This window comes from Mobula birostris, chromosome 10 (genome assembly GCF_030028105.1).
Source record: "Mobula birostris isolate sMobBir1 chromosome 10, sMobBir1.hap1, whole genome shotgun sequence".
In the NCBI taxonomy this organism is placed as follows: Eukaryota; Metazoa; Chordata; class Chondrichthyes; order Myliobatiformes; family Myliobatidae; genus Mobula; species Mobula birostris.
The window spans coordinates 99,722,347-99,737,500 of record NC_092379.1 but is presented as its reverse complement, the minus strand read 5'-3'; the positions used below and the strand labels follow the sequence as shown (position 1 = coordinate 99,737,500).

Sequence of the window (15,154 nt, the reverse complement as noted above, 5' to 3'; positions counted from 1 at the left end):
ATATTCCACAGGGATCCGTTCTGGGACCCCTCCTCTTTGTGATTTTTATAAATGACCTGGATGAAGAAGTAAAAGGGTGGGTTAGTAAGTTTGCTGATGACACAAATGTTAGGAGTGTTGTTAATAGTCTGCAGGGTTGTCAGAGATTACAGTGGGACATCAATAGGATGCAAAACTGGACTGAGAAGTGGCAGATGGACTTCAACCCAGATAAGTGTGAAGTGGTTCATTTTGGTAGGTCATTTTGATGACAGAATATAATACTAATGGTAAGACTCTTGGCAGTGTGGATGATCTGAGAGATCTTGATATCCGTGTCCCTAGGATACTCAAAGCTGTTGTGTTGTTAAGAAGGCATATGGTGTGTTAGTATTCATCAACCATGGGATTGAGTTCAAGAACCATGAGGTAATGTTACAGCTATATAAGACCTTGGTCAGACCCCACTTGGAATATTGTGTTCAGTTCTGGTCACTTCACTACTGAAAGGATATGGATACGATAGAAAGACTGCAGAGAATATTAACAAGGATGTTGCCTGGATTGGAGAGTGTACCTTATGATAATAGGTTGAGTGAACTTGGCCTTTTCTCCTTGGAGCAATGGAGGATGAGAGGTGACCTGGTAGAAGTGTATAAAATTATGAGGGACATTGATCATGTGGACAGCCAGAGGCTTTTTCCAGGACTGAAATAGCTAACGCGAGGGAACATAATTTTAAGGTGCTTGAAAATAGGTACTGAGGGGATGCCAGGGGTAAGTTTTTCACACAGAGAGTGGTGGGTGCGTGGAATGCACTGCTGGCGGTAGTGGTGGAAGTGGATACAATAGGGTCTTTTAAGAGCCTCTTAGATAGGTACCTGGAGCTTAGAAAAATAGAGGGCTATGTGCTAGGGAAATTCTAGGCAGTTTCCAGAGTAGGTTACATGGTCGGCACAACATTGTGGGCCGAAGGATCTGTAATATGCTGTAGATTTCTATGTTCTATGTCCTGTATAAGCAGTGTACAGAATGTCCTGCCTCTCAAACTATTCATGCACCTACCTGACTAGGCACCTCCTAACCCATCTGCGGAGAAGTCTAATGTTCTCACCTTGGCCTCATTAGCTGTGTCAGATATCTCAAAACCGGTTAGATGCAGACTACCCTTGAACCCAAATGACTGTATTGGAAAAAGAAGGAGGTAGAAATAATCATAATAATTTGGCATCTGACAAGAGCAGAAACTGTGGAGCTGTCATTAACAAAGCAAATCAACTCTCCACAATTTATATTAATAATTTAGATGAAAAGATCAACTACTGAAATTTGTTTCTGATGTTGTTACAACGATGGGTACAAAAACGAGCATTGAGAAGTATTCATATGCTTTGGAAAGGTTTAGAAAGTGAGTAAAATAGTACAGATGGAAAATAAGGTGAGGAAATGTGAGGTGGTTCACTTTGGTGAGAAGAATAGAAAAAACAGGAACAGGTAAAGTGTCACGTATAAAGGGAGTGCAGAAAATATGCATACAGGTTCAGTAAACAATTAAAATGATATACTTCTGTTGTCAGCCTTCTGGAGTAAAGAAACACAAGGAAGCCTTGCTGAATTTGAAAGCACATCTGCAGTACTGTCTTCCGATTGAGTCTTTACACATGAGGAGCAATCCTAGATTAGTGTGGCATAGATTCATTACATTGACCCCTGGGATGGTGGTTTTTTCTTTCACTCACAGGAGTTTAGTGGAATGAAAATTATCTCTTTGAGATGTGCAAGAATTGAGAGGACATGACAGGACAGATTCTGAGTTATTTTCTCAGCCATTTTGCATCTTATTACGATAGAAGATCTTATAGTGCTGTACAGCACTAAATTTTCAAATTATGATAGTTTGGTTGCCATACAAATGATCAGAGGTGGTTCTCTAAAAGAAGCGTGAATATCTGAAAATATACTATAATTACTGTTAGAAGTACAGAACAATTTGGGAAAGAATGGACAGGAGCAAGATATAGTGATGTAAAATATTTTTAAAGGCCTTCATTACAGTGGCTTATTAGAAAATCTGTGTTTATTTTTACAAGTTAATATTTGCTCCTGAAAAAATTTCTGTTCTTCCAGTTGTGATGGAAACTGTTAGCTGAACTGTTTTAATATGCTTAAGTGATTCCTACACTTATCTGTAGCCTTCACTGTAGAATTAAGTCTTTGAACACAGATCCTCATCCCACAATTGTTTATCATTCATTCAACATTACAAAAGTAGAATCTACAATCCCTTTCAAAGCATGCTGTGTTCAATCTGGCAACTAGAGTAACTATTGCTCATTGGCTGGAAAATACTTTAGGTGGGAGAGTAAAAGTTGTTATATAAATTTGGATTTGTCTCTCACCAGATGCAATAACAATCATCATCACAATGAGATAGTTATCCCATTCTATAAATACAGAGAAAGATTTAATATAGACATTTCATAAAATGCTGACTAGCTCCACTTTTGAAAATCTTGAATCTTTCTGCAATGGATGCTGTGATCAGCGAAAGATCAGTTGTGGGCAGAATATTGAATGACACAAACAAGGACAGTCAAAGTGTTATTGTTAAGGGATGATCATGTTTTAGTGACTACAAAGTAATATGCAGCAGGTTTCTGAAGATCTGTTAAGTCTTTTGCCTTTTGTCTCATGTATTAATGATTTAAACTTAAGTGTGTGGGTTGTGATTAAATAAGAGGTGTGCATATGATTCCAGTCCTAGAAGTATTAGTGAGGAAGAAAGTTGAAGGCTGCAGGGAGATAGATATTAACTGTCTAGATTGCCTGCTATAAAACTAGCAAATGAAATTTATTGCAGAATAGTGTGACGTAATGCATTTGGAGAGAGCAAACAAAGCAGAGAATATGTGATAAATGATGGGATACTGGGAACTGTAAAGTTGTAAAGAGTCTTGGACTCTTCTCCAAGTCTTCAGAGATGACAGAATATGCAGGAAAGGTGGTTACGAAATCATTTGGAATACATCTAGTCTAAGACATAGTCAATAAAGGGCAAGCAGGAAATCATATTAGAACTACATAAAACACTAGAAATGGACCTAGCCAGGAACAATGAATTACAAGGTAGGAATACTCATGTTTAAAGGCAGCATGGAGATAGTGGGCCAAATTGCCTCCTCCTGTGCTGTAAATTTAAGACTCTATGGAGTTAAGATTGCAATTAATTTCTATGTAATATTGATCTTGCCTTTTAATGTCATGGTTTGATTCAAGGGAAACATATCTGGCATACTTTAAAAGAGTATTCAATCAGCTCACACTGGTTTTCTACTTCTTTCACAGGTAGCTGACCAGCTTCCCTGGGTAACACTGATAATGCAAGATTGCTTTGCCTGAAGATGGAAACACTTGAATCTGAATTAACCTGCCCAATTTGTCTGGAGTTATTTGAAGACCCTCTGCTTTTGCCGTGTGCCCATAGTTTGTGTTTCAACTGCGCCCACCGAATCCTCGTCTCTCACTGCACCTCCAACGAGACCATCAAATCAATTGCTGCCTTCCAGTGTCCAACTTGCCGATATGTTATATCTCTGAACCACCGTGGCCTGGAGGGTTTGAAGCGGAATATAACTCTGCAGAACATTATTGATCGCTTTCAGAAAGCTTCACTGAGTGGACCCAGTTCCCCCAGTGAATGCCGCCGTGAACGACTGTACAAGGATCCCATCACTATGTCTTCAGAGAGGGTCCAGTGTCAGTTCTGTGAGCAAGAGCCACCACGGGATGCAGTCAAGACCTGCGTGACCTGTGAGGTCTCCTACTGTGACCGTTGCCTCAGGGCCACCCACCCTAACAAAAAACCATTTACTGGCCACCGGCTGATAGAGCCAACCCCGGACTCCCACCTACGTGGCCTAATGTGTCTGGAGCATGAAGATGAAAAGGTGAATATGTACTGTGTCACGGATGATCAGCTGATCTGTGCCTTATGCAAACTTGTAGGACGTCACCGGGAGCATCAGGTTTCCTCACTGAGTGATAGATATGACAAGCTTAAGGTACAGTATATGGAGCTTCACTATGAATGACCAGGCTATTTGCTCTATTTAATCTCATCCTTTCTTACAGAATTTTAATATTCCAATTTCATCTCTTACTGGCCACTGAAATAAATAGACGGAACCTTGATTATATATCCTATGCCAATGGATTGTCAATTCAACAATGCAGGACTTCAAATTACTGCATTGCAGTATAGCCTAGATCAGGGGCACGCAACCTTTTTTATGCCATGGACCATGCCATTAAGCAAGGGGTCTGTAGATCCAGGTTGGGAACTCTGGCCTAGATAATGTAGTCAAATACTGGCATTGAGTACTGAGATGGCCAAGACAATTTTTGCTGTTAATTTATATCCCTTTTTAACAGAATTGTTAGAAAGCTAACATCTGAACATCATAGATAATTAAGAAAATTAAGCTCTGAACTGCTTAAGTTTTGTTTTACTTACTTCAGTCCAAGATGAATGCTAAAATCAGATTCCATAGGTATTTCCTAGAGGGAATTGGACAAACTTGGAGCTTTTTGAGATGGTTAGCACAGCAGCACAGCACTTACTGTTGCTGTTTCTCAGCTCCAGCAATGCAGATCCAATCCTGACCACCGTGCTGTCTCTATGGAGATTGCCATTCTCTCTGCAACCGAGTGGATTTCCAATGGGTACTCCAGTTTCCTCCCACATCCCAAAAGCATAATGATTGGTAGGCTACTTTAAATTACCCCTACCACAGATGAGCGGCAGAAGAATTGGGGAGATTTAAAAGGAAGATAGAACAAGAGAAATAAATGGGGGCAGGAGACTGATGGGATTACTCTGGGAGCCAGTATAAATTTAGTGAGAAAAATGGCATCCTTCTGTGTTGAAAGGAAAAATGAGATATGGTAAGATCATTTGTATGATTGTAATATAATAGCTGTTTGCAAAGAGCTAAACAGACATGAAGGAGCAAGTGGCTTTCCCCAGAGCTGTACATGATTCTAGGAATTTGCAAGGATACAAATGTAGAATGAGATAGGGATTAAAACAATAAATGTTAGAGTTCTGAATGTTTATATGCTGATGAATATTAATTAAACTTTAATAATAGTTTATCCTTTAAGATTCAACAGAAAAATTAAATCTTAGCCAATGTTTATTAAAATAAAAATATCTTGGCCAGTAATAAAATTGGATTGTATAATGCAGTATCAAACAGATGGAAAATCTGTTTTCAAAGACGACAAACACAGCCAATTTACAGTTCCCGTTTCATGGTTTAAATGAGCATTATTGCCTGATTTAGAAGCAAGTCTTCCAAGTACTCCCACAAGCTACTAAGTAAAATTGACAAAACACAACAGGGTCGGCAGCAGATTATATATTAATCATTTTTATTTATAATTATCAGTTTGCTATATTTTTCATGAAAAGTAGTTTTTAACATCTAAGTGATGCATGATTTCTCATTCCCCACCCTTGACTCCGTTTCTTTAACATGGTCCAAAAATGGCAAACACTAATAAAGAACACATTTGTTTATTGCACTTACTACTGCCAAAGGCCTTGATGGGGTAGACTGGGATGGGCATGGTGGTGATTTATGTAACATAGTACTCAAGTAACAAATGAGAGAAGAAAAACTGCTCAATCTGAAACTACAGCACTGTATGCTGTATTCACTTGAACTATAACAAACATCAGTAAGTTTACCTTGTTCATGGTGTGCTCTAAGCTGCATTGTTATTGCTATGCTGGGAAACCTACTAGTTTCTGTATATATTTGTGAAACCACACAGTACCAAACAGTTGTAAAGTGCTCTTCAGTGGTCATTAAGCTTAATTTTGAGTGCTAATGAACCACATTTTGTCCCATAATGATGCTTGAGAAATATACAGGAGGGATTTATAAAAACAGAATATTTTGTAAAATTGCCACATAAATTTTCCAAAGATCAGAAGTTTTTTTAAAGTGGAATTAGTCATATGCTTGCTTTTTAATGGTTACAATGGATGTCAGTATTAGAGGTAAACTTGCACTCTGAGAATACTTGAAGGGCATTTAGTTCAATAATGAGTCTAACATTTTTTAGGCTTTCTCAGAGCCAATCTAAATCAATTACTGGGCTGTGGTGCATGTATACTTGAAATAAGAGCAGGAAATAGCTATTAGTTTTTCAAGCCTGCTGTGCTATTCAGTAAGACCATTTAGACCATAAGATATGGGAGCAGAAGTAGGTAATTCAGCCCATCGAGTCTTCTCCACCATTCAATCATGGGCTGATCCAATTCTTCCAGTCATCCCCACTCCCCTGCCTTCTCCCCATACCCTTTAATCCCTGGCTAATCAAGAACCTATTTATCCTTGACTTAAATACACCCAATGACTTGGCCTCCATAGCTGCTCATGACAACAAATTCCACAGATTTACCACCCTCTGCCTAAAGTAATTTCCGCGCATCTCTGTTCTAAATGGACGTCCTTCATCCTGAAGTCATGCCCTCTTGTCCTAGAAATTCCCCTACCATGAGAAATAACTTTGCCATATCTAATCTGTTCAGGCCTTTTAACATTCGAAATGTTTCTATGAGATCCCCCATCATTCTCCTGAACTCCAGGGAATACAGCCCAAGAGCTGCTAGAAATTCCTCATATGGTAACCCTTCCATTCCTGGAATCATTGTCGTGAATCTTCTCTTAACCCTCTCCAATGTCAGTATATCCTTTTTAAAATAAGGAGCCCAAAACTGCACACAATACTCCAAATGTGGTCTCATGAGTGCCTTATTTAGCCTAAACATCACATCCCTGCTCTTATATTCTGTACTTCTAGAAATGAATGCCAACATTGCACTCGCCACCTTCACCACTGACTCAACCTGGAGGTTAACGCACAAAGACTCCCAAGTCCCTTTGCATCTCTGCATTTTGAATTCTCTCCCCATCTAAAAATAGCCTGCCCATTTATTTCTTCCACAAAAGTGCTTGACTGTACACTTTCCAACATTATATTTCATTTGCCACTGTGCCCATTCCCCTAAGTCCATCTAATTCTCTCTGCAGGCTTTCTGTTTCCTCAACACTACCCGCTCCTCCACCTATCTTTGTATTATCGGCAAATTTAGCCACAAATCCATTAACCCCATATTCCACATCATTGACATACATCGTAAAAAGCAGTGGTCCCAACACTGACCTCTGTGGGACTCCACTGGTAACCAGCAGCCAGCCTTTATTCCCACTCTGTTTTCTGCTGACCAGCCGATGCTCCACCCATGCTAGTAACTCCCCTGTAATTCCATGGGCTCTTATCTTGCTAGGCAGCCTCATGTGCAACATCTTGTCAGAGGCCTTCTGAAAATCCAAGTGCACCACATCTACTGCATCTCCTTTGTCTACCCTGCTTGTAAATTCCTCAAAAAACTGCAGTACATTAGTCAGGCAGGATTTTCCTTTCAGGAAACCATGCTGGCTTTGGCCTATCTAGTCATGTGCCTCCAGGTACTCCATAATCTCATCCCTAACAATCGATTCCAAAAACTTCCCAACCACTGATGTCAGGCTAACAGGTCTATAGTTTATTTTCTGCTACCTCCCACACTTCTTCAATAGTGGAGTAACATTTGCAATTTTCCAATCAACCAGTACAATGCCATAATCTATCAATTCTTGAAAGATCATACCTCCCCAATCCCTCCAGCTACTTCCTTCAGAACCCGAGGGTGCATTCCATCAATTCCAGGAGATTTATCCACCCTCAGACCATTAAGCTTCCTGAGCACCTTCTCAATTGTAATTTTCATTGCACATACTTCACTTCCCTGACACTCTTGAATGTCCAGTATACTGCAGATGTCCTCCACTGTGAAGACTGATGCAAAATACGCATTCAGTTCCTCTGCCGTCTCAGCGTCATTTTCTATTGCCCCTATATCTACCCTCAACTCTCTTTTACCCTTTATATACCTAAAAAAACTTTTAGTATCTTCTTTGATATTGGTCGCCATCTTCCTTTCATAATTCATTGTTTCCTTCCTAATGACCTTCTTAGTTTCCTTCTACAAGTTTTTAAAAGCTTCCCAGTCCTCTATCTTCCCACTAGCTTTGGCTTCCTTGTATGCCCTCCCTTTTGCTTTTACTTTGGCTCTGATTTCACTTGTCAGCAACGGTAATGTCCTTCTTCCATTCAAAAATTTCCTCTTATTTACAATATATCTGTCTTGCATTTCCCTCATTTTTCGCAGAAACTCTAGCCATTGTTGCTCTGCTGTCCTTCCTGCTAGTGTCCCTTTCCAGTCAACTTTGGCCAGTTCCCCTCTCATGCCATTGTAATTTCCTTTATTCCACTGAAATACCGACATATTGGAATTTAGTTTCTCCTTCTCAAATTTTGAAGTGAACTCGATCAATATTGTGATCACTGTACTCCAAGGGTTTCTTAACCTTAAGTTCTCTAATCAACCCCGCATCAGTGCACAACACCCAATCCAGCACAGCCGATCCCCTAGTGGGCTCAACAACAAGCTGTTCTAAAGGGCCATCCCTTAGACATTCTACAAATTCTTTCTCTTGAGGTCCAGTACTGGTCTGGTTTTCCCAATCCACTTCCATGTTAAAATCCCCAACGATTATCATGACATTGTCCTTCTAACATGCCTTTTCTATTTCCTGCTGTAATTTGTAATCCACATCTTGGCTACTGTTTGGAGTCCTGCATACAACTGCCATTAGGGTCTTCTTACCCTTGCCGTTTCTTAACTCAACCCATAGGGACTCTACACCTTCCGATCGTATGTCATCCCTTTCTAATCGTTTAATATTATTTCTTATACACAGGGCCACACCACCCCCTCTGCCTACTAACCTATCTTTCCGATACACCGTATATCCTTGGACGTGCAGCTCCCAATGGCAGCCATCCTTTAGCCAAGTTTCAGAGATGGCCACAACATCATACTTGCCATTCTGTAGCTGAATTTCAAGATCATCCATTTTATTTCTTATGATACGTGCATTCAAATATAACACTCCCAGTCCAGTGTTTGTTGTTTTTTGTTTTAACTGCACCACACCTCTCTTGTCCTGCAAATCATCCCACTAGCTGTGATTATACCTCATCTTCTGCCCGTCCTTTCTATCATCTCTGTTGCACGCTATGTTTGATTTATTTCTGTTTTCCCCTTCCTGGGCCCTATCCCCATGGCAAAGTAGTTTAAACCCTCCCTAACAGTTCTATTAAACCTGCCAGCTAGGATATTGGACCCCTGTCCTTTTCGTACAGTTTTGATTTCTCACTTTACCACAGTTCTGATTTCCTAATTTATCCCTGTAATTTCAATCCCCATAGCCTGGCAGATTCCAAAACTTCATATCCCTTATAGATGCTTTTTTTTTTAACCTCAATCCTAAATAAACAAATCCCTTGATTCTTAAGACTGTTTTGCCTGGTTCTAGACTTTTTCCAGTATCCTAAGTATCAAGCCTTCCATCCTCTTATATGATTCGAACAGATTACCTCTGATTTTTCCAATATTTTGATGAAAAGGCCCAGTCAACTCTATTGTTTTCTCATTGGACAATAGATAAACTTCAGTAATTAACACAGTCCACCTTTGCTTTATCCCCATGAAGGCAAGTATATCTTTCATTAGGTAATAGATCAAAGTCAAAGATCGACTTTATTTGAAATACACTGTACATTTACATCAATTAGCAATTTGCTGTAACAAAAACAAGGTTCAACAATTATAAAGAATGAAGAATTGTAAAAAGATAGAGTATGAATATAGAGCAAAGTGTATATAAATTCATAAATACCAATATGTATTTACAATATAAACAGCATTATAAAATAGATTAACATGTTTACAGTGCAGTGATTGAGGTAACAGATGGGTGGTGAGAGGGAAATAACAAGAATGGTTGATTAGATTAACTGCCTGGAAGAAGAAAACTTTTAAGATGGCATGAACTTTTTGTTTTAAGAACCCTGGAGGACTTTCCAGAGGGGAGCAACTAGAAATTGCACTTTGGTCAGTGGATAGCGTCAGCAATGATTTTTCTTGGACACATACAAGTTCTGCAGTGATGATAGAGTGAAGCCAATGATCTTTCTTACTATCCTGATAGTTCGCTGTATTTTCCTATATTGTCAGAGGATGCTGCTGCAACAAACCAGACCACAGCAGCTGCTGTGGGGGTACTCTCTTTGTTGGCAGTGTAGAATTGCCCCAGTATGTTTTGAGAAAGAGCGATTTTTACCAACTACCAATTGCCAAGTAACTGCACAGAACTCCAGGTATAGGTCCATGAAGTCCCCTCGTAACTAGAATGAAAATTCTGTGTTATTATATTCAAATACATTTGTGTTCTGAATTGTTAACTTTGTAACTATTGTGCAGCCATACCCAGAACTCCCTGAATATCAACTTCCACAACCTCCTATGCAGAACAAAATAAAAATGTATTTCCTTACAATACAGAAAAATTCATATCTCGGTACCATCTAAAGACATTCTTGCTCTTTCATTGTTCAAGCCTTTATCCAATTAAAGCCTCCTCACAGTTATTCCCCTACTTAGCCATGCATTATCAGCAAACAAAGGCTACGTTTTTCCTTTTCTCCGTATCATTGATTCAGGTTATCAACAACTAAGTTATCGATCCTCGTAGTACTCTACCAGGCACAGTCCACCATCCCAAAATTATTTGTATATTCCCTGAACTGATCCAAATCACAGTTAATTTGAGCCTAAATACCAAATATCTCGTGGCAATTTTCATAAACACTTTTTAAAATCAAAGTACCCTGCATGCTCAGGCACTCCTTACTTATGAGTAGTTAGAATATCCTAAGTTCTAGCAGCTAAGTAGGACCCCTTTAGACTTTCATAAGTTTAGGTTGGCTCTACCAAACCTGTCAAATCTTGGTGTCCAATTGATGCATATATACACTGATCCCTTCCTTTTATTTTAAAAGTATTTTAGTTCCTTCAGTACTGATGATTGCACTAGATTTTCCACCAAGAGTTCTATTCCTCATGGGATTTACTATAAATTATGATGAAGCTAGCCCTGTTTTAGAACCTTTTGGCTAACACCACAATCAACTTAACAAATTTTTTTTTAAATATTGGGAACTGCAAAAAACAGAAGTGCTCCCTGTAACAGTACGTGATTGGCCCCATGTCTCTCACCCATTCTCTCCACTTCTAGCGCATGCCTTGAGACTGGACAAGCCGTGATATTTATCTCATTAAAGTGGCCTGTGGAGGGCCTTTTGAGCAGCAATCATCTATCCAAGTTGATTAGAGTTGAGTCAAAAACTTTGGTTGGTCTCATGCCTCCCAATATGATCTTCAATCATACCTGAAAACTGGCCACAACCAATTTTACCTTCTCACTTTTAATGCAAGAGCAGCAGTTGAGATTTTCTTTCCAAAACGATTGAAAGATCTGCAGAAGAAAAGAGTAAATCTGATTTTGTTAAAGGAAAGATGTAATCAAATGGCTAGATTTGTAGGAAGCTTGCAAAGCTGAAAGGATGGGGAAGAATTCCAGCATGTGGAGATGGATCAGTAGCAACCAGCAATGATGAAAATGAAGTAATGGGTAACAAAAGATTAGCTTTATGCTGTCAGAGAATATGTGTAATGATATAAGCCAGAAATCAATCGGATATTGGCAGCTCAATTGGTTTGAATTGTAATCTTGTCTGTATTGTTGGAGTTAATTGTTAACAAAGAGGAATTTGATAAATGTTGGCTTGTTATGTAGCAATGCTTATTGGAAAAGTGCATGTTGTTTGATAGCAAAAGATGGAATCAAATTCAGTTATGAACTCCTGCAGTTGCAATTTGGAGTTGTTTGCTATTGGGTACTCAGGCATAAAGTCAAAGAGTGCTGAAAAAAAAATCTTCAGCCCAGCTAATCCATACTGACCAAGAGCCTCATTCAGGCTTGTGCCATCTGTCAGTGTTTGGCATATTACCTTTCCGATCTATGTATCTGTCCAACTGTCTTTTAGCAGTTGCTACTGTACCTGTTTCATCACTGACAGCTGAATCCACATAGATTATACCCTTTGTGCTTTAAAATAAAATTGCCTCTCAAGTTCTTAAATATTTTCCATCTCATCTTAAACCTATACCCTCTACCCTCTAGTTCTTGATACCTCAGCTATGGGGAAAAAAAACTGAGCACATTCACTCTTTCTGTGCTCCTCATGATTCATCCACCTCTACAAGATCACCTCTTAGTCTCTTGCACTCTATAGAATAAATTCCTAGCTTGTAACTCAATCCCTCAAGTCCTGCCAATATCCTCATAAATTTTTTCTGCTCTCTTTCCAGTTTAATAATATCTTAAAGGAAGGTAACCAAAACTGTACGCAATATTCCAAGTGCAACCTCACCAGCGGCCTGTACAAATGCACCATCACCCCCCAACCTCTGTACTCAATGCCTTGAGTTGTGAAGGTCAATGTACCAAAAGCCGCCTTCACTATTCTGTATAACTGTGACTCCATTTTCAGGAAGCCATGTACTGGTACTCCAAGGTCCCTCTATTATACAACACTCCCCAGGGCCCTGCTATTCACTATGAATTCCTATCTGGATTTGACTTCCCAAAATGCAACACCTCACACTTATCCAAGTTAAACTCCATTTTCTGTTCCTCTGCCTACCTACTCAACTGATAAAGATTCTCCTGTAATTTTGAGAACTTTCTTCATTGTCCACTATACCACCTATTTTAGTGTCACCTGAAAGCATACTAAAATTAATACAACCATGGACACTGATCTCAAAGTGTTCTCATACTGTCACCACAGTCACTTGCCCTATCCTTTTTACTCATGAGTAGGTGGAGTTTTGCTCGTGTGTGTGTGTGTGTGTATATATATATATATATATACACACACACACACACACACACACACACACACACACAAACAAGAGAAAATCTGCAGAGCTGGAAATCCAAACAACACACACAAAATGCTGGAGGAACTCAGCAGGCCAGGCAGCATCTATGGAAAAGAGTAAATAGTCGACGTTTCAAGCTGAGACCCTTTGAAAAGTCTGAAGAAAAAAGATGAGAGGTCAGAGTAAGGTGGTGGAGATGAGGAGGAAGAAATGCAAGGTAGTAGGTGATAGGTGAAACTGGGAGAGAGGGAGGGGTGACATAAGAAGCTGCGAAGGTGATTGGTGAAAGTGATAAAAGGCTGGGGAAGGGGGAATCTGACAGGAGGGGACAGAAGATCATGGAAGGAAGGGAAGGGGGAAGAGGATGCTAATGGTCAGGTAAGGAGATAAGGTGAGAGAGGGAAATAGTAATAGGGAATGGTGAAGAGGATTGGGTGGAACATAACTGGAAGTTAGAGAATCAATGTTCATGCCATCAGGTTAGAGGCTACAAAGACGGAATATAAGGTGTTGCTCTTCTAGCCTGAGTGTGGCCTTATCGCAGTAGTAGAGGATGCCATGGACTGACATGTTTGAAGGAAGTGGGAAGAGCCGAAGGAGAAATTATTGAGAATGAGGACCAATTTCACTAGATGGAGGAGAGTGGTGGTAGAGGGGAACTGGTTGGGTCTGGTGTCCAGAAAAATGAGGAGAGCATTCAAGCCTTCCTGATAGAAACATAGAAAATAGGTGCAGGAGTAGGCCATTCGGCCCTTCGAGCCTGCACCGCCATTCAGTATGATCATGGCTGATCATCCAACTCAGAACCCTGTACCAGCTTTCCCTCCATACCCCCTGATCTCTTTAGCCACAAGGGCCATATCTAACTCCCTCTTAAATATAGCCAATGAACTGGCCTCAACTGTTTCCTGTGGCAGAGAATTCCACAGATTCACCACTGTCTGTGTGAAGAAGTTTTTCCTAATCTCGGTCCTAAAAGGCTTCCCCTTTATCCTCAAACTGTGACCCCCTCGTTCTGGACTTCCCCAACATCGGGAACAATCTTCCTGCATCTAGCCTGTCCAATCCCTTTAGGATTTTATACGTTTCAATCAGATCCCCCCTCAATCTTCTAAATTCCAATGAGCATAAGCCTAGTTCATCCAGTCTTTCATCATATGAAAGTCCTGCCATCCCAGGAATCAATCTGGTGAATCTGATGGCAGATGAAAGTGTATAGGGACTGGACGTCCATAGTGAAACTAAGATGATTGGGACCAGGGAACTTGAGATCATTAAAAAGATCAAGAGCATGTTAAGTGTCACAGATGTAGGTAGGAGGGGACTGAACCGGTGGGGGGGGGGGAATAAAACCCCATAAATTTTGATCTTCTTGCCACATCCCAAGCTGCACTGTTGCTAGGCTACTTGGTCATAGTAAATTGCCTCTCGTACTTAATTGAATGGTACAGTCTGGAGGTATTTGATGAGGACATCAGGAAAATAGGATTAATGTGAGTGGGTGCTTGATGGTCGAAGCAGACTCCCTATTGAAGAGCTTGTTTCCATGCTCTCTGATTCTATGACTACAGTTACAAGGATAGACTTTAGAAGTTGGGGCTGTTTTCTTTGGAGAAGAGGAGTTTAAGGGAGGTTTAATATAGGTATATATTGTAAAATGATGAGGGGTCTGGACCAATGTTCCCTTTAATTTACAATGACCAGTGTGTACAAAAATTTTGTGCTGTGCAGTTTTTTGCCCAGTGACAGCAATGTGTGCGCGCTGAATAATTTCTTCAATTGATACAGTATAAGTAAGCCAGTTCTAAAATCTTCAGATGAATCATCACAAACTCCACTTTGTCAACACTGTCCACATCAGTAACCGGAAGAGGTAATGTGATGGCGTACGATCATGAAATATACTTAACAGGCCAACGGGGTAGAAGGTGACAACCTTTTGTGTGCAATTTAAATTCCTTGTGTGCTGGTAGCAAAAGATGTGTGCACGTGCATACGCACACCTATTGGGAACATTGGTCTGGACAGAGTGGTTGGCTGTTCCCGTTCATTCCTATTCCTGTTCAACAACTGGTGTTCGCAACTACAAAATAAGCGGAAAGAGTATTAAGATTAATTTTACACAATTGGTTAGAGTCTAAGATGCACAGCCTTTGGTTGAAATGAAGGTAGGTTCCTTTGTGGTCTTCAAGAGGGAACTGAATAAAT

At 40.0% G+C, this 15,154-nt stretch overlaps 1 protein-coding gene across 5 annotated transcripts in view; it reads left to right on the top strand.

The window, feature by feature from the left end:
- Window positions 1–15,154, top strand: part of LOC140204203 (probable E3 ubiquitin-protein ligase MID2) — a 243,237-nt gene that overhangs the window by 121,592 nt on the left and 106,491 nt on the right. For 4 of the 5 annotated variants that reach the window (XM_072270697.1, XM_072270698.1, XM_072270695.1 and 1 more), the window contains one exon: window positions 3,325–4,040. In XM_072270697.1, the coding sequence (XP_072126798.1) occupies window positions 3,381–4,040 (660 nt within the window). In that variant the 5' untranslated portion in view covers window positions 3,325–3,380. The remainder of the gene's footprint in view (window positions 1–3,324; window positions 4,041–15,154) is intronic. The other variant, XM_072270699.1, reaches the window with a different exon arrangement.